At 41.9% G+C, this 23421-nt stretch overlaps 1 protein-coding gene across 1 annotated transcript in view; it reads right to left on the bottom strand.

Annotated features, from left to right (window-relative positions):
• Positions 1 to 715: 715 nt before the first annotated feature.
• HS6ST1 (heparan sulfate 6-O-sulfotransferase 1) overlaps positions 716 to 23421 on the bottom strand; it is a 271253-nt gene continuing 248547 nt past the window's right edge. The window contains exon 2 of the mRNA XM_073360113.1: positions 716 to 7770. Coding sequence (XP_073216214.1) covers positions 7062 to 7770 — 709 coding nt within the window. The 3' untranslated portion in view covers positions 716 to 7061. The remainder of the gene's footprint in view (positions 7771 to 23421) is intronic.

The following is a 23421-nucleotide window of genomic DNA, read 5'->3' as shown; positions in this document are numbered from 1 at the left end:
GCTTGGAAAAGTAACTCTCAGAATAGTTTGTTGGGAATATTTTTTTAATATAAGACAATTTCCTGTGAATGTTCAATACTTGCATAACATTCACTGTTTTGCTGAACATTCCTGCCTATAAATTTGTACTCCAGAATGTGTGTGAAAAGCAAACAGGAGGGTAGGAGGGGGGCATGAATTTTCAGAGTTAAAGTAAACTCATTTAGTAAGTTGAATGACCAGTGGTAGGATTTTCTTGCTACATTTTGTGTCACACTAAGAATAAATGGGCTGTATTGCTTCTGTTTCCTTGGTTGGAGTGTAAGTTTTCTGTGCTGAAAATCTGAAACCAAGGCCCCTCTATCAGGCCCACTGGCAGCTTTATCACCATGTAATACAGCGGAGTGAGACACAGGGCCGTCCCTAGCTATTCTGGGGCCCTATGCAGCCCCCCCACATGGGGGGGGGGAGTGTGGGGCCTTGGGGCAGAGAGGGGAGGTTGACTCCAGGCCTCCGAGAGGGAGGGAGGGGCTGGCTAGGGGGGCATGGGGAAACTGCCCCCAAGCACACAAATTTGGGTGCCCCAAATTTCCTGGTGCCCTACGCAGCTGCGTACTTTGCATATGGGTAGGGGCAGCCCTGGTGAGACATATCACACTGTCAAAATAACAGCCAAATCACTGGAGAATACAGGTTCCAAAAGGCCAATGGCAAGAACACCACACACAACAGAGGCTTGGTTTTAGGGTTTATTTCATCTGCTAACATTCATTCTTGATCTAGACAAAAACAATTAGATTATTATTTTGAATCAATTTTTGTTGTTGTGGAAAGAAAAGAAAACAAACCTTAACACTTCTTTTTGTAGGATGCTATAAATAAATATATAAAGCTTTAAGTAGTACTTGGCTTAAGTTAAACAGTTTTTTTAGTTCCTGAAATAAAAGTGAAAACCATACAGATTCAGCCCAATGGAAACACTTTTTTAAAAGAAGCTGAATCTATTTGATCTACAAATGGGGGGGAGGGGTGAACAGGAGTGAAGAGTTTTATTCTAATTCTAGTTTTTACCCTCAGTCACACAACTCCTAGAGATAAGAACGGAGTTCCTTGGTAGATAAAACACACAAGAAAGGGGAAGGAAATGAATGCTCTGCCTGCATTGTCTATTACCACCTCTGCTGTACTTCTTGTACAGCAGAGTGGAAATTAAAGAGAACACAAGTGAAACCTCAGACAAAAGCAAATGACATCAACACAAAATCAGATCAGTTACCAATAAAACTGGTGGTAAATCCTGTGGCTGCTGTTCATGTGCCTGGCAGACTACACATACATAGAAACTTCACATTTGAGGTGTTTTTTTTAAGCAATTAAAATGAATGAAAAGGGGCAATAAAAATAAGTTAAAAACATATTCCAATATGTACAAAACAAATCATGCTCAGAAACCATTTTAATATAAAATTATTCATTATAGTACAGCTCTCTCACTCCAGTATGTAGAAGGGACACCTGGGAGGGCTGAGAAAGTGGGGACTTGGGGGAAGAAAAAGGCTTGATTGCAAATCATGCTTTTCATCTTGGATGGCTAAGAATTGTACTGAAAACCACCAGCCTTAGGGTGGGCAAAGCAAGCTTTGATACCCACGTGCTTATAAGGACCACATTCCCCTTGCCAGAGTTCCTGTAGATAGGACAAACAGGCAGCCACAGATAACTCTGATTGTGTGTGAAAGACACGCTGATCATGGCTTTAACAGGAACTACTGCTAATTGAGCTGTGCTTTAAAGGCCTGGCTCTCCTAGCATTCAGCCAGCAAATCTCATGTTCATTTCTGCTACTGGAACATGATAGGCTAATATTAACAAAATGAGAACAAAAGCTAACCCAGTAGCACTGTGATTTGAATGAAGCAAATTATGCGGACTGCATGCCGAAACATATCCTTTGAAAGACTACATTTAGTAAGCCTGTGTGCAGATTACTGCAGTGCTACCTATTTGTTACCTTCAAAAAATTCCGGCGGGGGAGGCTGGCTCAAAGAATTGGTAATAAAGGGCAATGGAGCCTTTTAACTCTGTCACAACTAAAAGTCATACCTTGCTCAGTAAGAACACCGTCAATACCATCCGATAGCTGTTCAGTGGTCAAGTGAGCGGGTGGTCGCTATGCCTCAATTTAGTTTCTAATGGGCAAGTGTCTGCATCGCTGTCGACAGCCGGACTTCTTTCTTGCTTGTGACGCCAGCAGAGGAACAAAGCTAAGAAGCGAATGACCATGGAGTCGGAACTGTAAGAAAGGTTCAAAAAGCACACTGGAGGCGTTTGATGCTACTACCTATGCCGTCCTTGTGTGGCTAGACACGGGACCATAGGTGCTGGAACTAGGGGTACCGGAGGTGCGGGCTTGAAGTGGTTTCCATCATATACACGGTTTACAGTTTGGTTCAGTGACTCTCAGCACCCCACTACACAAATTGTTCCAGCACCCCTGCATGGGACTGCAGCTTGCAAGAGTGACACAGTCTGAATCACATTAAATTCACTCCAAAATTTGCTTTCCAAGTGTTCTAACAAAAACTCAGGCAGGGATGCTATGGAAGAGAGACCAGCCTGAGAAGAAAGGAAATAAAAACCAGAAAAATGACCTGTGCTTAATGGTATTTCATTCACAAAGAATCCTCTGTCCTGAGCTGTTTTGCCTGCCTCTGCCGCAATGTAAGATATGACTGACTGGGCAAAAAGTTACAGGACACAGCATCCTTTCCAGTCAATACTGCACATTGTTCAATGGGCATGACAAAAGGTGGCATCTAATTGGCTAGCTAGTGTTTGTGTGGGCAGGTCTCTCATTCAGTATAACCATTCAGATTCAGGCTCATCAGCAACAACACATTTCAAGCAGCGACGTTTCTCTTTTCAGGAGTCTAAAAGCACACGGGGGCCTGGTTCTTGCACTTATAGCTGTGCAAAGGGCAAGCAACGTGCTACTGGATCAGAATTCTCTGCACACTAGTGGGAGCATGTCACACCTCTTTTTGCACAGGTGTAATGACGACACAAACTCTAAGAAAGTGGAGAGTCAGGCCATGGTCTTTCACTAGTGCCAACAATGCAGCTCTCCAATGTAACCACTCACACTATACATTACTGCTTGGATAAATTCCCATAAACACTTCATAAAGATCCCAACAGCAGTGAAGACTTTCCCTGGAAGCTCCCTGCAATCATAGCAGGAAAACAATGTAACAGCTAGTGTTATATTGACTTGGGACCTGATTCAACTCCCATTGAATTCAATGGGAGTCTTTGTCAGAATCTCGCAATTGTCTTCACTACACCTACTGCCATTATGAAATATTTCCTCGCTTAATGAAGAAGGATTGTACATAAGAAGCTCTAAATGTATAGAAAGTTCAGGGAGCAGGAGGGGAGATGTATTGGAGGAGAGGGGCACATACTTAACAACAACAAAATATCTGGCCAATAATTCCACTGGAGTTTCGTAAAGCAGATGGTGTCTATTAATTTAAAACTACACATACATTTTTCATGTTATTGTAGCATCAAATAATCTGCTCCTAAAAACTGGTACCACTCCAAATTGTAGTACATATAAATCACAATAAACTACATTCACATTATGTCAAAGAAGCTCCTTTAAGCCCACTAAAGCAAGAAAATTCTGTGTCAGACAAGTGATGTATCCTACAGCTTACTGCCTGGCACCCAGCCCTTAAGAGTAAATTAGTGTAAGGTTTGGCCAAACAGCTGGGCATAGCGGGCTGGGTATCCTTTGTTTCCTTTAATCACACTTAGAATTTATCTTTGCACCACTTTGCACTAGTTAACTCCCACAACACCTCTTTGTGGTAAGTATTATTAACAAAGAGCAGATGGGGAAACTGAAGCAGAGCTGAAGGGATGTGGCTGAGCCAGGATTTGAATATGGAAATTTCTGACTCTCTGGACTGAGCTTAGACCACTAGAAATCATCATACCTCTCTCTTCTTCCTTTTGTGGGTTTAAGTGAACTGTTAACAATACTCTGTAGTTTAATTTCATTTGTTGGTTACTGTAATATATTACAAAGCAAATGTTGAAAAAAAGTCTACTACTGACACGCTCTTGAGGTCAGAGGTTCCTTCTAATTTTGAACCATGTAGACAGATCCACTAAAATTCAGCCAGTTATTTAGAGCACATAATGCAGAAATAACCTAGACAGACTGGGCCAAATTCTACTGTCAACCTTGCTCGGGCAGCTTCATTCATTGTCAACCTTTGTGTAAATGAAGGCAGAATTTGGCCCTCAGTATAATAATTGTTCTCAGAACTCAGTACTGTACCAGTTTTTATAGTACTTTATGGGAAAGCACAGTATGCTTTCTTGTGGAGTTGTTTGGATGCGTACTTTGAATATGGATTAGTTTAGTAACCATTTGTGCATTATGGATCCATAACACTGAATGCAGTGAGAAGCCTTTGGGTAAAGTTTGATAGTGTGCACATAAAACAGTTGCTTTTTATAGCTCATGTATAGTTTTGTGGATAAACAGCCTGTAAAATTGCATTTGTAAAAATCAATGTTTTCTTTAGTTACAGCAAAACACACGAGCGCTGGGAACTAGCAAACACTGTTATTCCTAATCCTGGAATTTAGAGGTGAAGGAATGGGTTGTAACACCCTCTGCCCCCAAACCAAATTGCTTTGAGGGGGAAGTTTTTCTTCCACATTTCAGCCTGGAGCAAATATTTATGGCCATGTTATACATCTCTGAAAACCGGGAGTGGCTCTTAATGGAAATACTGACAGACCCTGAAAGAGAACAACACTAGCAGGTGTTGACTGATAAGCCTGATCTAATATAGCACTTTAGCATGTCTCAATATGGTTAAAGTTAAGATGTGCTGGCCCAGGCTGTGAGGGCCTAATCCAAAGCCCACTGAAATCAAACGAAAGACTCTCACTGACTTCAATGGGCTTTGGATCAGAGCCATAATAGGGTTATGTTTTAACCCCAAGTGTTGCTCAGGATTTCTGTCCAGATACTCTGTCATCTTTCCTCTCTTTTAGGGAAGAACACCTACAAAAGCAAGCTGTGTTGCTCGGAGTTTATGTCATGGAAATCAGGCAGCTCCTGCAACGGGCACTCACCTCCCCTGCAAAACTCAATTTGAATTCTACAGTGTTGGTAGCAGTGTGCAAAGGCAGAGAGAGAATTAAAATACAAAGCGAGCAACACTTCAGTGAATTCCTGTAAAGGGAAAGACAACTCTGTAGAAAGGACATGCTGGAACTGAATATATCATCTCTCTGCCTCTCCTCCTGTGATTTCACTGTCATATTAGATCTGCAGTTAACACAGCCTCTGAAAATCAAGGTGTCTCCCATTTTATTCATACTTCACTCAAAACAGTAGCCAGTTCAGATCCTAGGGGCCAAGTAACAATGGGTGATGCATGGAGCAGACAAAACCTGCATTCTTTTCCATGTCTCAGACCAATGCAGAAGTGCTTAGAATAGCAACAGCAATGACAAAAAATAGACGGATTTAAACAGAGTGTAGGGGAAACGTGACAATCCACTGCTGTTCTCTGAATCAATGTGAGTAGGCAGATGCTGGTTAGACTGCCACCGGACTGCGGAATGAAAGTTACCAGACTCTCTAAAAATGAGAAGGGTGCTGGTCTGATCAGGGCCTGAGACTAAAAACCATAACCATTGATTTCCCTTTCCAGGTTTATGAGTGCACCTTGTTTAAAATATGATCTACAAAAAGGGCCATTCTGCCAAAATACAGCATGCACTGTCACCAGATTAATTCAGACCAATAGCAAGAAATCTTAGTGCCCTGGAGCAAGGTCCCAGACTGCTCCCTTTGGAATCAGTGGAAATTTTGCTATTGACTTTGGTGGGAGCAGGATTGGGAACATAATTTATCTTAAAAAAATAGCATTTTTGAAATTTAGGTATGTGTAAGTACATGTGTTCTCTGTAATTAAGATCTCATTTCACACTCCCCCCCCCCCCAGCAAAATAAACACGTCTTCATTGATAACTGAGTACTCATGGGGTATTACTGGAACTCTACCTGATGCATGCGGGTGTGATGCTATTCTCTCTCTCTGCTTGGCTTGTCTCATGTACAGAAAAGGATTTTCATGTGCTGTTTACAGGTGACATTGATTAAAGAATGTACTGCACACGGGAAGGGGTGACAAGATTCCATCTGTGTGTACGTGAGTGATTCTACATGGAATTTGGTTGGCGTTTATTTGGCTTTTGGAACTTCTTTGTGAAGCAGAAGCTGAAGATGTTTGTGCATGAATTCACTAACTATTGTTACTATGGTAAAGTGGTGTAGGTGTGTGACACCAGTGCAATGTATCAAAACCATTGTGCTAAGTATATGTTCTAGGCCACAGTCAATTTGCTTTAATGTTTCTCATCCTCTGCTGTCTTTCTTCTTTTATTTTTATTCTGCTCCATTTTCTCAACAGTGGTTGCCATTTGCGTCTGAGCAGCTGCCCCTGTGGCTAGATCATACCCTAATAGCTGAGCATGCAATCAACCTTGCCACTACTATCCTTAGTTTAGCAAAACAAAAATAACCCCTCATTACCCTTCCCCCACAAAAAAGAAGGGAAACAAAGGGAAACCTTGATTTTAAAAAATTATCTATATACATGTGTGTGTTTGTATATCTGTCTTTATACTCGAGAAAAAAAGATTAATAAAAGATCCTACCTCTGCCGTCTGTTTCTGAATTTGGGAGGATAAGAAACATTACATTGTATTTGGCCTCATAAGTGGGTGGCTGAATTTGTGCATTTTTAAATCTGAGTTATAATGTTGCCCCTTTTTTGTTTTTTAGGTATTTATTTATTTTTTTAAGAATCTCATTGGTCTTGTAAGAAACAGTAAAAAGACCCCATTGTTTAAAGAAGAATTCTACCTTCTGTTTTACAGACTTGCTTTTAAATAAAAGATTTGTTGGTGGTGGTTTTGTATTTTTATTTCCACGATCTTTTAACAGGAAACCCTAGAATCCCATTCAGTATAAAAGTCTGCCTAGGCTACCACTTCTCTATAATATGGCTCATGTAGTCCTCAGTGGGCAAGCGTCCTTGCTCTTCTGTCTCTTCCTTGGGAAGTGCCTCGTTGGACCGGTGAAGAAGCCTCTCTTCCCGATTCTTTATCCTTTGCTCCATCCTCTCCAGCTGCCGCTTGTACTGGTAGCGCTGTTGGAAAAGGTCCTTTGCATAGTCATAGAGTTGCATGTCCAAGTCATTGAGCTCCTCAATCCTCCGTATGGTGTTGTTATCCACCTCCACTCCGCCTGCCCTTGTACTGTTGTACTGCATGAAGGGCCTGATGAATTTCAGATTAAAAGTTCTCTCAAACAGGTATTGAGTCTTCCTCTGGAACTCTGTCAAGCCAAAAAAGGCCATGTCTCTAAGGTTCTTCTTTGCACTCTCTAACAGGATCTGTGCTCGCTTGTTCTCGGGGATAAAAGACATGTTGTAGCAGCCCACCAAGCTCAAGTCAGCCAACATCCTCACTTGGCGGTTGTTTGCCAAGTTATACGGGCAATCCATGAACTCTTGCAGTGTGCATCCTGACCAGTCTGTGCCTTCATAGCATGATGGCAGCTCTTCAGGGGTTGGTGTCCGACCATCACACATATGTAAGGAAGTTTTCCAGGTAGCTCCTCGTTGGACGTGCCTCCATTCACTGAGGTAACGGGACACAGGGTCTCTCAGCAGCGTGATGTAGTAAAATTTTCTACAAGAAGAAGAAAAAAATATTCAGCATGTGACAAACTGTAATGTGGCAAGCTGGGATCTATGGCACAGAACAGCAACAGTCAGTGTCTCAACATTAATTTAATTTACCTCTCACAGATTCTTTTCTTCCTAGAATCTGTACTGCTAAGCAAACTGAGTGACACCAGGACTATGTTCTCCTCATAACTCATCTTTTCCATTTTAGTCACACCAACTCAGAACTCTCTCTCTGGGATATCGCTTTCCAGTAACAGACAGCAATGTCAGAACAAATCATCAGGATTCAACTGATCTACCAGCCTCATAGACCAACTTTGGCTTTAGGGTCTGACTGGCCTTTCACACGAACATGCCTTTCCGGAGTCAGCCAAGACTCACGCGATAGCACTGGCCAATAACTGATCTATTTATAAACTGACCCAATCCTGATCACCGCACCGACCTATTGAGTGGGCCACCTAGCACTTCGGTTATCTCGCTGCCGCACTGAACTCAGAAGTCTGCACTGAGGAACGGAGCAGCAGCAGCAGGATATATTTTTTTTAAATGGGAAATCAGGAAGAAAACACACTCTTTGTGGAAACAGATAAGCCGGGGGGGGGGGGGGGGGGAGTCTACCCCCAGCACCTGCTAGCTCCCATTTCAACTGACCCACAAAGATGCAAACGAAACAGGAGAAAAATTCTGATATCCAAGTGGGATGGGTACAAAGGCAAGGCAGTCAAGAACAACATACATAGTGATAGAATATATTTTCATAGCTCCGAGTATAGTGGAGTGTATTAAAATGCAAATGGCACCTTAAACTGTATGTCTGATACTCTGTGGTGTGCAAAGAGTCACTGCAGCCTCAGTTCATGGTGCGTGTGGCTACCCAAATGTTCTGCGTCTCTCATAATAAGAGTAGCCAATTACCAGTTCTAACTGGAGCCTGACTGCAAGGCCCACTAGAGTTCTTTCATTGAATTCATTGGGCACTCGATCAGATCCTTGGTGTGAAAGGCTTCTAGCTGCTAAAGAAGGCAGGGTATTAGATCCACTGAGGTGCCCCAGGCTTATCTGGCTGTGTGATGTCATCTCCAGGTAGGAGCACAAGGGGCTTTACTGGAGTAACAGGACACATGGGATACTCTGTATCTTGTCCTTCAAGAAGGATGTAGTCTGAGGAGAGGAGCAGAATTCTTTTCTTGCTAAACAAGTGTCTGTGGAATGCTGCTACAGCTTGCTGCATTACTGGGACAGCTAAATAGATATAAACGTGACAGACATTAGCGCAGGTTATATGGGGCACTGCACTGTTTTTAGAGAAAATAAAAATGCAAAGTAAAAATTCTGTCTTGGCTAAAGTTAGTGCATGCTCATATGTTCCCAACACTTTCAGTATTATGCTTCCTAATGGTCATGCACGTTGCTGTATGAGATGGAACAAGTTAATTTAAAGAAAATGCATCACAGACCTTGCCCAGGAAATCTAATTGTAAAGAATGTTTTCTTTCCCACTTTCCTATTAGTTCTCTAAAGCCCACAACAGTGAGTCAGAGTCTATCAACTTCAGTGGCTGTTGGATCACACCCCAATTACTCTTTCACTTTCTGTTTTTGTGACCACAGCTGGTAAGCATGTTGGCTATTCACGGGAGGTTTTCAACCTCACCCCGTGCCAGAAACATTTGTACAATGGGGGTCGGGAGGGAAGGAACCTCCCTTAAGTTTCTTTCTCTTCCTTTTACATTGCAACCCATAATAATGATTCATCTCCCCTGACTGGGATGCAGCTCTGGTTTATATAAGCAGTGCTAAGAAACCTCTAACAGAGGGGGATAAAATATGACAGTGGAAAGACCAAGAAAGCCACAATGGATGCCAGATGTTCAAGTAACAGACCCTGACACTAAACACAGCTCACATTTTTTGACTTGTGAACTATAGTGGACTTTTTATTTATTTTTTTAATTTACTGCCATGGAATCCAAAGGGCATTTTTCATGAAGTAGTTATAAAACTGTATCTTATGCGGATAACGGTAGCACTTGGAAGCTTCAATCAAGTTCTGGTCTCATTGTGCTAGGTACCATACAAAGTCATAGGAAGAGATAGTCTCTGCCCTGAAGAGCTTATAATCTAAGTAAGCAAGGGTGGGGAAAAAGAAAGCATTAGTATGGCCATTTTACATATGGAGAAGCGAGGCCCAGAGAGATTAAGTGACTTGGGCAATGTCACACAGGAAGTCTGTGGCAGAGCTAGGAACTCAATCTGAATATCCTGAGCCACAGTGCTGTGCCTTTACCACAAGACCATCTACTGGTCAACTTCTTAACTGCAGAGATAAAATGTACCTAGTATATGAAGAAAAACTAACATTCCAGATGCTGCCCCATCTAATGCCTTGAAATGCCAACATTCCACTAAAACCGAGAAAACTAGCACTTCAGCATTACTATGCTACATCCTGGTACCGTGCAAAAGCTGCAGTTGGGCACAGCAGTGAAAGGATTAAAAAGCAATATCCCCTTCTCCCCAGTGTTACTGCAAAAGCTATTTTAATGGAGGAGGAGTACTAGCAAATAATTTACAATGTGTGGTCTCTCGCTAAGATTCCAGCAATGGGTGGCATCGTGGGTATGGTGGGCACAGGAGACCGATGATACTGGAAGACTTGGAGGGCTCACTTTCCAGCACAACAGAAGATTGAAGTAGCAACCACTTCTCCTCAAAAGATGGAAGCTGATCTGCTGGTGAGGAAGGAGGATGCACCTTTGGGGACTGGAATACCAGCAGCAGGACTAGGTAAATGGTGATGCATTCAGAAACTATGCTGAGCTGAGGAAAAAGTCCTAGAAGCAGCAAGGCCACCAAAGGGAGCTCGAAAAAAAGCCACACAAAGGGTACAGAGAGACAAAGAGAATTATAAAGCGGGCCACCGCTTCCTGCAGCTCCCATTGGCTGTGAATGGTGAACCCCGGCCACTGAGAGCTGTGTGCGGCCATACTTGTGGACGCTCAGGTAAACAAAGCGTCTCGTGGCCCGCTAGGGGCTTACCCTGAACAAGCCACGAACCAAGTTTGGGAACCCCTGATCTAGGAGAATAATGATGGATTTAGGAGCCTAACTTTAGGCACCCAAGTATGAACATTTTAACCCAAGATTTTCAAATTCTCCAAACAGACGTTTTAGAGTTACACTTAACTTCAAAGAAAAGTTAGCCATACAGCACGCCCCATCTTTTAGCAACAGTTGGCAGAGGTATTATTATTACCATAGCAACAATGTATAAGAAAGTCTGAAGCCTAGAATTTTTCTTCCGTGTGGTTAAAAACACAGGCATTGCCACTTGTCAGCAGCAGTTTGAAATTTATGAACACTTGATTAGTGAACTTCTCTTTTGTCATCAGAGATAAAATAAACCCATACCATACATGCACCTGTGAGTGCCCCTTCCTTTCAGCTGGGTGCCCTATGCAGCGACTTAATTCAAATATGCCTAAAGACTGCACTGCTCACTTCAGAACTGTGGTCTTCTTCTAACCCAGATAGGCCTATTCAACACTGCCTCATAAAAAAACCTATCTCATTTTGGTGATGCCATGCCAGGCCTCGCTGACCTTCTTGGAGTTAACAGCTCCAGCAAAAAAATGGAAGCCGTATTTGGTAAGGTACTTTGGGTTTTTTTGCCCATGTCACAGGCAGACAAGGCAAAATCACAGTCCCTATTCTTGGGGGCTCCTCTTCTATGCACCTCCTTGGGAAAGAGGTTTGAAAAAAATGAAAACAATCTGAATTTTCATGGTTTTGGTAAAACAACCAAGTTTTATAACTGCAATTTGAGAAAAAGAACCATTATTACACCAGAGGAAGGATGGTCCTGTGGTAAACTCACTGTACTGAGCTCAGAAAACCTGAGTTCAATTCTTGGCTCTGCTGCAGGCTTCCGAACTGCCCTCAGGCAAGTCAGTCTCTCTGTGCCTCAGTTTGCCATCTGGAAAGGGGGAACAATGCTTCCTTTGTCCATCTTGTCTATTTATCTTGTGGGCTAGGATTGTCTCTGACCACGGGTATGTGCAGCCTCCTAGCACAAAGGGGCCCTGATCTTGGATGGGGCCTCTACGTGCCAATATAGCACAAATAATAGTTAAATAATTCCTTGGGCCAATCTTGTCAAGAAACCCTTTGTGCCATTAATGGGAAGTGAAAACCTTCATCTTATAAACGACACTTTCCTGCCTCGCTCTTGCTATCTAGCAGCCAACATGACTTAGCAACTAAGCAATAGCTTCTATGTATGAACACTTGTTCTCTCCATTTTATTTACATTTATTCCCCACCCACTTTGATACAGACCTCTTGCTTCTCACTGCTGGTCATTAAAATGTGCTGGAAGTTTCTAATCTTATTTCAGTGAAGCATTTATGTTGACCTTCTTCAGTACAATCCCCTCTTTGCTGTTAAGATTAACCATTTCCCCCATCTAGCTGAAAAGGGCACATTATTATTTTTTTCTGCTGGTTCTCACTTAACATTCAAGAGTCCTCACAGGAAAATGGTCTTGTGCTAAACCCACAAAACTACTGCAAGCCCTTCTTGTTTCCTTTGGTGGCTCTCAGCCAGATAAACACCAGGCCTAGCTGCTTCCACTCATAAGTGCTTCATCTTGCCTGCCAGAGAAGGGGGAGGAAAAGGAAGCTGCAGGGGTCTACTTCAGCTGTATAACCTCAATCTGTCAGGGCAACATGCCTTAGGGCTACAATTTCTCCCTTAAAGCAAAACAAAACAGGCTCCAACCCCCCTGTGTTCTTGATGAACTAACTGAACTGAACAGGGAGCCTGCTGGCTTAGAAGACTGAGAATGCTTTGCTTGGTTTAAACGAAATGCTAGTACAGTGTGGGACATGTGGTGGGGGAGAAGGCTTCTACGTAAGTGAAGCCCATGTGTACCCTCACTGTAGTTAAAAGACTTTTGTGGTGGTTCCTCAATCCATAATGTGTGTCAGTTCTTGCTGTAAACGGCCTATGTGAGCCTGCCTCCCATCTGTCAAACGAAAAGGAGACTGGGCTTGGAGTGTACAGAACAAATTCGTTTGTACTGCTGTTTAGCCTGCAAAAAGAAGTAAGTGTTTGTTTATAAAAAAGTAAGAAAAACTCTTGTTCCATACAGCAACCGTTTAAACTCTCACCTCACAGAGGCAATTACGGGAATTACTGTGTAAGTATTACTTTTCGTTTGCCAAGGTTGCCTCCCTTGAAAACAGAATGGCTCCTAATGAGCAGTTCAGGCAATGAGGTTACTGGACTGAATGGTGGTTCCCTGGTGATTCCTGAGCCGTAAATGAGGTAGCAAGCATTTTAAATGAAGTTGAATATCTAAGTGCTTTATACATTTATTATGAAGTGATACCAGAGGTAACTTAAAAAATAATGATTTAAGCTGTATTCTGCTCCTACCCCTAGAGCCATAATGGAACTGTCTCTTGTTGTGGAAAGCATTTAACTGGAGAACGCTCTCTGTTTAGCCAATTAAAGCACTTGATTCAATGAAAGTTCCTAAGTGCTTTACAATTTATTTAATATCAAGAAATGGAATCTCTACCCATCTCTTTTAGAGTTCTCTCCAGCTCCATATTGTTCAATTTCTATTTTTCTTCTACAATCAGACCTCTTCCATAACAACATGCTCTCTCTGGTAGAAATTGTAATTTAATACATATATAATGATCACTTCCTTTGGTAGCAAATAGGTCTAATTTTCCTCAGTCTATTTCCTCCCATATGGTGTTCATTTAGACTTCCTTCATTTCACACACAATAACCTCCTGGAGCCCTTTTAAAGTCATAGACAAAAAGAAAAACAAACAAACAACCCCTCCTATGTTTAAATAAAAATTGTGACACATCAACCAAAGCCAGGAAATTCAGTATTAAGGTCAATACTCTGTCCTCAACACATGTAAATACATACTTAGAGCTTTATTATTTTTTCAGTAGACCACCACATCTACATATCAAGCCAATGCATGCTTTGATACCTGCATTTATTTTGCAGAGCTGGATTTCTTTTGCCTGATGGCCTGTGCTCTTGAGACCTTTATTTTTTAAAAAGGTAGAATTCTTTATTATGTGACCTACTCAGTACCATCATATACACTCTTCTGAGCTCACAGGTCACTGACTCAATGATGCTTGCAAGCATCCCATTACATACTGGACAATAATCCAGCAGATACACTGGTCCATTGATTTGGTGCTTATAGGTGCACCAGATCTAATGCTCTTAGGAACATTTCAGTCTTGGGGAAGCTGGAATGGGGAAAATAATGCTCTCATAATACAGTAATTAAAAAAAATTCCTGACAAAATAACAAGAAATTGGACTATTATGGAATAATCACCTGAGTAAAATCAGGTTCACAGGTATGCTTTTCAAAATTAGAGACATTTCATAGTTTTATAAATACAAAATGGTGACATAAAGCAGGTAGAATCCACCCCCCTAGTTTCAAACTAACTTCCCACTCGTAAAGAGTCGAAAAATCACCTCCTTCTGGAGCTGGGTTTTACCATCAAAAGGGGTGACTCAAAAAGAATCACAAACTCCAGCCTTGGCTTGGCTGCTCCAAAAACTCCTTTCCTTAGGACCTGTCAATCCCAGATCATAGCTGCTCCTTCCATAAAACTTCTCTTACCTCTGGTCCATTCAGAGCCATCTAATTAGCCAGACCTGCCGCAATGAGTCAGTAGTAATTAACCTGCTAACAGAGAGGGACAATAGAAGGGTTCTATCACAGTGACTTTTTTCCCCGTATAATGGCTAAAAAGAATTTAAAAACAAACTGATTTTTTTAAAACGTTTTAAAAAGTGAATTTTAGAGTCTGTGAATGGCCCAGATCTGCCAGCCCTGGAGACAGAGGTTCTATTTAGCCACAGAAGAGATTTAGCATAGACAGCTGCATCAGGTCCCTTGTCTGGATTTGTATTAATCTAGAAGGCAACAGGCTGAGCAATGTAGTTCCTCAAAATGGATCGGCTGTACAGTTGGCAGAGTATACATATATCTGGATGCTGGGGTTGTGACCTTGCATAGATGCCACCCCTCAGAGCACATTTTAATTGCTATGGACATGTAAAAACTGAACGAAGGAACAGAGTTAAAAATGGAAGAGCTGACTCAACAGCTGTAGTTGCTTGTTACAGTGAGTATCCATGGTTTGTATTTCCTTATTTTACAACCAATTAAAATCTGTTATCTAAATACCACAGATGTTTCAGTTACCCATGACTCTATAATAACCAGAAATATCTAACATGGGGCTGAATGAGAATTTATCTCTGGCTAACCACAAAAGGAAGGGCATACACCTTCAGCTGTTTTTTTCACAAAATCTGAGGTCTGATCAATGCATTGTGGGCCTTACTGACACAGGCCTTCATTGTAACATGAGAAGTAACTTTGGAATGAGAGAGAGAGAGAGAGAGAGAGAGAGAGAGAGTGTGCGTGTGCGCGTGTGTGCGTGTGTGTTTTGAACACAAGGCTTCCTCCTCGCAAACATTGCAGAAAGGATAGCAGATGCTGAGACCATGAGGAAAGAGGCAAAAAAGCAGCCACAATTTAGTGTTAAAAAAAAAAAAAGGAAGGAAAGAAGGAAAAAGGAAGGAATAAATTATTTTTTTAAAAGCATTTTTTTCATCCGTCTCAGCCACCAATGAAGCTACATAAAGTGCTCCAAATTGACTCCCCCTGTGATGTCCGCATGAGAAAGAATACATAGGCACCTCGCCACAGTTTAAAATAGGTCAGGCTGGTTCAAAGAAGACTGTAATGGCTATGGCGAGAACTCTACACAAACCAAACCAACAGAAAGAAACCTCCATGTGACTTTGTACAGATCTAGAGAGGGCCAACTGCCATAAGTATTCTGTTCCAACCAAAGTGAGGGAGAGGGTCGCAGTAACTTGGAATACTCAAATGTTGAATTTTGAATCTGACAGTAGGAAAAAACGTGCATCTATGCATGATACATTCCTTGTATCTGCATACACAGTTGTTACATGATAACAACTGCTCAGAGTGAGTGATCCCTATTGCAAGCTGACCTGCAAAGGAAAAAAACGTTGGGCTGTGCCTCTTTTTGCTGGTCTAACATGTATAATAAAGAAAGCCTGGAATTTTGCCTTTGCTCATGCGTCTGTCCCCACTTCGCTCTCTGCCTCCTCCTCACTCCTGTCTTTCACATGCTCTCCCCCGATAGGTCCCTATCCAGGGGCATGCACAAGGGGGGGACAAGCAGGGGCACTGTGCCCCCCAGTATTAATCTAAAAATATGTATTTCTGGTCCAGCCCCGGCCCCAGCGGCTGCTCCAGCCCTTGGCAGCTGCTCTAATGTGCCCCCACCCCCAAAACAGTCAAATTTAAATTCCCACGCACGCCCCGGTCCCTACCTCACCCTCTGCAGTATTAAGTGTGTCAGTGTGTGTGTGTGTGTGTGTGTGTGTGTGTGTGTGTGTGAGAGAGAGATGGGGAGGCTGACAGTGCTGCAGGCCAACAGTCTCTACTCCTCTTTCCAATTAAACTGCGAGTGCCCAATTCTACAACACTTCTCCCTTCCTGTTCAGCAGAACTCTTAAGGGCTGAAGAATTGGAGTGCAGGAGCTGGAGTGAGCCCGGAAGAGGTGGCTGGAACATGGGCTTCTACTGGAGGGGAGGGAGAAAATATCTAGCCAGTCTTGACATTCAGGAGGCATTGCACCCTTCAGGGTTGTGGGGCAAAAGTGAGACTCCTTCAAAAGGCAGAACATCTGGCAACACTGGCAGAATGTTACTCTAGTTGGGGCATCCTGAATACAGGAATGGCTGGATATTAATTCCTCCTAAGCTATCAGGAATGGAAGCCTGAAAAGTAATTTCCACCATATATGAAGTAAGGATACAGCTTTACCTAAGATCTCAATGCTATGGAGTATTAATGAGCTCTTGTAGGTAATATACTGTCCTACATACATCTCTAGTTTAGATTTGCTAAGAGTATACTATTATCTATATCTATATCTATCTATCTAGGTATTTGATGTTCTCACTATCCTAGCATTGTATGACTATTTTATAACTCAGTTAGTACAATTCAATTAATTTATCTACACCAAATGGACATGGATAGGTGGTTAAAAACAAAAACAAGGATATTTTGAAAATGTGAATTCAGTTGCTATGAAAGCACAGGAGTTCCTTTTGCATGATCTTTCTAAAAGGAGTTCATTTCAACAACACGAGTTGTTATGAACCTTAGGAGTGAATTGCAAGTTCATTTGTCAAAGTGACAGATGTGAATAGAATTGGCAAAATACAAGTGCGTGCGCACGTGCAAACACACACACACAAAAGAGGGAGGGGGAGAGCATTTCAAAATCCTCTGGAGCTTCAGAACCCACTAAAAGCTAATGTTACCTGTAATGTTTCTGAGCAAGTGCTGTCCTTTATTATCATAACCCCTCACAGCTCACACACTTCGGAAATGGTGTCTTCTACTCAAGCCAGGCACCAAAGATGATGGCAAGTTACAAATCAAATACCCAACTGCATTCTCTTTATTACATTTCTGAGGTCTCAAGAAGCTTGATGTGATCTCTGAATGACTTTCGTAAACTGGCTGATCAATAGCACATCTGAATGCTGACAGATTGCAAGAGAAAGTTTCACCACCAGAAGAGTCTCATCTATTTTGGCACAGGACAGATTGTGGGAATGTGGGAATTCTTTTTCCACTCTTCGCATTTTTCAGCTTTTATTATACCTTCCCTATCATATAATGGGAAATTTCAGGCGGAAAAATGTTTACATTCGCTGTAAAAATATTTTCACTGCCTTCACTTAAGTGGCTGTATAACAGAGGCTTTCATTTCTGTTAATTTTAGCGCTACACAAAGTGACGGTATTAACATTTTTACAAACCAATTACAGCCCTGCTAGTTCTAAACCAGTGTGACCAGCGGTTTACCAGGCTTTTGTATACATATTTTTTCTATATTAGACTTATTTAAAAAATAAATTAATCCCCGAGGAACACTGTATGGCTTGGATGACTGGTAATGAGCCACAGAGCTTTTCAACCTCTGTGACAGCAATTTGAATTCACACTAGATTGGCAGTGGATGGAAGTAGTTACCGTCTGTACAGTGACCTCCTGTATATGGAATGAGTTGAGGACCTCATTTCTAGTGCCTCGGGAGGCAAGTGTCCACATCACAGAACATGCCATCACAAGCTTTAGTCTCTGCAGAAAGGCTGAACTACTCTCTTCTCCTCTCCATCAGGACAGAGCCACACTGGGAGGGTACTGCAGGGAAATCTGCACTGTAAACCATGCTATAGCAGTTTTAAAGAACAACAACTTTAGGGCTCCAGCTTTCTGGGCTATCAAGCCAGATCTAGATACATTTCAACCGATAAATACACATTAGACAAATAAAATTAACCCTCTGTGTGCTGAAACAGTGTTTTGCATTTAATACTGGCACATTTCAGAAAGAAGAGTTGCAAACAGAAGAACAGAAACAAGAGAGTTTTGGAGGACGTGTGAGAGGCTTTCCTTCTAAGTTCAGCTCTACACGTGATTTTAAGATGGCCTGAGATGGAACAGTGCCTACAAAGATGTGCCATGTTTCCTTTCCTGCCTGAGACCAGGTGGGATTTTCTGTGCACGAAGAGCAAGTTGGTGGCTGTGCTGGAGGAAAAGATTCTTGGATTGGAGGGCTAAGTAGAGACATTACTGAGAATCAGAGAATCTCCCAGACTGCCGGATTCAGGAAACACCAATACCCCTGACTCAAGAAAGAAAAGAGCTGGCCACCAAGGAGTCAGAGAGAGAGAGAGAGAGAGAGATCAGAATGGAGGCCTGGCAGTTTGAAACTACCAGAAAGAAGAGGTCACAGTGGCATTCTTCACAGCTGAAGACACATGAGGACGGGCAGGCTGTGACCATCAAAGAGAAGAGGACCAGGATGAATTCTAGACAGCTATAAGTTTCCAAATGATCCCAGGTCCTCAATGTGGAAACTGTGGAATATACCTCTCAAGATCCAGCTAGTTCAAGGGAATGGAGAGATGTACAGGCATGGATGGCAGCTTGGCTAAACTTGTAAGGAAAGCAAGCTTGCCCACAAAGAGTGTTCCTACTGTCCAAGGAGGACAGATGATCCTTACTGGGGATTCAATACTCAGAAGACTAGAAAGAACATTCAGCAAGGAACAAGTGGACAGTAGGATGGTCTGCTGTCTTTCTGGATCCAAGACACAAGATTGGATAGGCTTCTGAAGTCAGTGGGCAGGGATCCATAGGTGATCCTAAGTATCAGCACTGCATTGTGGCGTATCTCACAGATGATGTAGTCTCATCATAGGATAACAACACTCTTTCCATTCCACTAGTATCACAGAAGGATAATAATCAGCAGCTACTAGAGTTAAAAACCTTTAAATCAGCAGGTCCAGATAACTTACATCTAAGAGTTTTAAAAGAGTTGGCTGAGGATCTGGGCAGACCATTAATATTGATTTTCACGAAATCTTGGAACACTGGGATATTCCAAAGATTGACGAAAGCTAATGTTGTGCTGATATTTAAAGAGTGCAAACAGGATGACCCGGGTAATTATAGGCCTATCAGTTTGACATTGATTACTGGCAAGAAAATGGCACAGCTGATACAGGACTCTTTAATAACGAATTAAAGGAGAGTAATGCAATTAATGTCAATCAATATGGGTTTATTGAAAATAAAATTAATAAAGTTCTCAAATTAACTTGAAATATTTTTGATGAGATTACAAGTTTGGGTGATAAAAGTAATATCACTTAAGACTTCTGTATGGCTTTTGATTTGGTACCATACAACATTTTGATTAAAAATCTAGAAAGATATAAAATGAGCATGGGAAACTTTAAATGGATTAAAAGCTGGCTAAATGGTAGGTCTCAAAATGTAACTGTAGATGGGGAATTATCACTGAACAGATATGTTTCATGTGGACTGCCACATGGATCTGTTCTTGGCCCCACACTATTTAACATTATTTTAATGACCTGGAATAAAACAAAATCATCACAGATAAAGTTTGCAGATTACACAAAAATTGGGGGAGTGGCAAATAATGAAGAGGACAGGTCACTGATACAAAGCAATGTAGTTTGCTTGGTGTGCAAGCAAACAATATGTGTTTTAATATGGCTAAATGTAAATGCAAACATCTAGGAACAAAGAACATAGGCCATACTTATACAATGGGGGAATCTATCCTGGGAAGGAGTGACTGAAAAAGATTTGTGGGTCATGGATGACTGCTGGCTGAACATAACTCCCTGTGTGACACAGGAGAATCTCAATTAGGAGTAGAGAGTTTATTTTGTCTCTGTATTTGGCACTGGTGCGACCATTTCTGGAATATTGCATCCAATTCTGATGTCCACAATTCAAAAAGGATTTTGAAAAATTGGAGAGGGTTCAGAGAAGAACCATGAGAATGATTAAAGGGTTAGAAAACTCATCTTATAGTGATAGATTCAAGGAGCTCAGTCTATTTAGTTTAACAAAAATAACGTTAAGTAGTGAGGATTGATCACAGTCTGTAACCATCTATTTGGGGAACAAATATTTAATAATAGGCTATTCAATATAGCAGAGAAAGATTAATACAGTCCAATGGCTGGAACCTGAGGCTAGATAAATTCAGACTGGATATAAGATGTACATTTTTAACAGTGAGAGTAATTAACCATTGGAACAATTTACCAAAGGTTGTGGTTGATTTTCCATCACTGGCAATTTTAAAATAAAGATTGGATGTTTATGTAAAAAATCTGCTCTAGGAATTATTTTGGGCAAGTTCTATGGCCTGTGTTACACAGCAGGTCAGACTAAATGATAGACGATCACAATGGTCCCTTCTGGCCTATGAATCTATGAGAGGGATGCACATTCTAGAGTCTGCCACAGAGAAGGCACATTGGCAGCAAGCTGAAATAATGCAAAAATGAAGAGGAAGCAGAAGTCATGCAATATGCAAAGGTACCTTGTCTAGATCAGTGACAAACAAAGCTGCTACACTGGAAATTCCATTCTCCTTTGAGCTGCAAGTTAGCCTTCTCTCTGAGTGACTCATGGATCACAGGCAGAGACACTCGAGGAACATTTCTAGAGCAACAGTGCAATGGGTAAGAAAAGTTTCTGCATGAAGTGTTATGGATAAACCATGATGAACTATTTGGGAGGAAGGGAGAAAAAGGAAAGGGGGTAGTAAGATAGGCTGGAAGATTAGGCAATGTAAAGCAACCACTTAGATAGGATAATTGTACAGCAGTCTGCCTGTCAGAACCTGAAGGGATTCAGTTTTTGTATCAGGAGGCTTCAATGCAAATGCCTCAAATTTTTGCATTTTCTTAGAGGTGTTTGGGGACTGTTTCAATTCCCCTCAAAGTAAATGGGAGACCGTCTTTTGATTTCAGCGAAAGCTGAATCAAGCTCTTAATCTCAGAGGGAAAGGGACAATCAAGGAAGTTAGTACCATATAAGAAAGAGCTCTAAGTAGGAAGAAAAATGCAAGGTGCTTTAAATCCAAACCCCATTCTCCCAGGTGACAGTGCTGGAGAAGACTCAAGAAACAGACTCAAAATGCTGACACAGCTTTGAAAAATAAGAATGAAAAGCCCCAAGCATCCACCGCCCTCAATGGATTCCAACTCCCAGCCAGCCAGAGTAACACAAAACCAATGTATTCTCAATACAGAGATCACAATGAGCAGTGCAACCCATTCAGAGACCACATACAGTGCAATCTACTAGGAGAACCCAAACCCAAAGAGCTCAGCTGCACGACACCTGCTAGCAGCATTGGGCTGCTAGTGAGACAGAACAACCCCAGATCGGCAATACAATTTACAGTTGAACTAACATCCCAAATGGTGCAAATTAAAGGCACTTATTAACAACAAGCAAGACGCCTGGCCCTTCCTTCCCTCACACAGATCCCTTGTCTAAATCAGCGCAGTTAGAGGTGCCTGCAATGTTGTTCACTTTTCTTGTGCAAAATGATGGTGTGGCCTAGGGAGAGGATCAGAGCACCTTCTTCTCAATTCATTAATGCTTTCCAGCTTGGGAGCAGCTGATGCCGACAAACAGCCACCACATAATCCCAAAGGAAGCAGAGCCACTAATCAATCACTTTTACCGTTAAGATCACTTTGAGCTGCCACTGTCTAATACTGTTCCTCTACTTAATTACACAGGAAAGCACTTAAACACCAGATCAAAATAATCAACTATACAGCTTGAATTATATCCTGTCTGTGCAGCTAAAACCTTTAACTGGATTGCTTGTTAGGTGTGCAAAATCCTGGATATCAGTGGTGGTACTGTGTGGTCCTTTCAATGGAGTGGGTTGCTGAAGTCTCTGGAACGGAATATAGGTAAAAAACCTGTTTACGCAAAGACCTTTCACCTATGAAGACAAGGGAAGCCAGCACCTGGTGCTTTTGTGAAAGGTCCTGACTGAGGGAAAGTCAGCCATGGCTGGGAAGAAAAATGACTGGTGAGAGATAATATCTTGAACAACCTGGATCTTGCGAGATTAAGTTTTAGACTTTTGAGTGTAACCCTTTTTAACTTTGTTCCTTTTCCTTAGCATCACTTAACCTATGTCCTGTTGTTACTACATTTATTTAATTTTTACCACAAACCAACACAGTGCTAAGTTTAAAGGGAAGGTCTGTTTATTCCCAGTTAAGTTAATAAGCTGTGATGTGTTCTGTGTCTTCAGAGGAACAAACTTACCATATTATTTCTCTGAGCTGTCCAGGAGAGGGCAGAACAGCACAGAGTACACCGTTTGGGGGAAATTCGGGAATGGGGGTGTGTGGGAAGCACCCTGCAAGTGGCAGACAGAGTGGGGCTGTGGGCAGGCCGTTGGGGTCAGAGCTGCTGACCCAGGGCTGTCCAGCACATTCAGGGTGTGACCTGCATGCTGGTAGGCCCAGGTTGTGAGCTACAACACCAAAGCTTTGTGAAGCACCCTAGGTTACGAGGCAGGCAGTGACATAACCACTCACTGGTCTGAATTGCACCCCAGAACATCAGTGTCACTATTCACAGCAACAAAAAATGATCTTTACATCAATTTTTTTAAAATTTATTTTTATGTAGGGTTCAAATCTTTTCAAAATAACAATAAAGAAAAATGACTGGGGATAGAGAGGTCACCAGTTGGTTCAGCCAATCACTGTCTGTTTCTGTTTCACCTCTCATGGTTTAGGATATTGTCAGCGTGCAGTTGATTGATTTACAATTTAGTAATCCAGTCGTCATCATCCATAATTCTACAATAAACCACACCACTTAATGTAGCTGTTACAGATGTTCAGAAGTTCCTTCCCTGCTTTTTAGGGAGTGATAGCTAGACAGCAGCTGTAGGCACCAGGATTAGTTGGGGAAAAAAATCTGTCTCCAGCACAATAAAATATCCCTATGTTGCCGTAAGAATACCCTGTCTTCAAGACTGAAAGACATGCTACCAGCTATAATGTGCCCCTGTCCAAGTCTTTAATAGTAAGAAAATAATTTTCCTTGCAGTGGCAGGAGTAAGAAAATGGACAGCTTCTGTCTAAAAGGTACTA

Source organism: Lepidochelys kempii, chromosome 9 (genome assembly GCF_965140265.1).
Source record: "Lepidochelys kempii isolate rLepKem1 chromosome 9, rLepKem1.hap2, whole genome shotgun sequence".
In the NCBI taxonomy this organism is placed as follows: domain Eukaryota; kingdom Metazoa; phylum Chordata; order Testudines; family Cheloniidae; genus Lepidochelys; species Lepidochelys kempii.
This window is presented reverse-complemented; position numbering and strand designations above follow the sequence as displayed.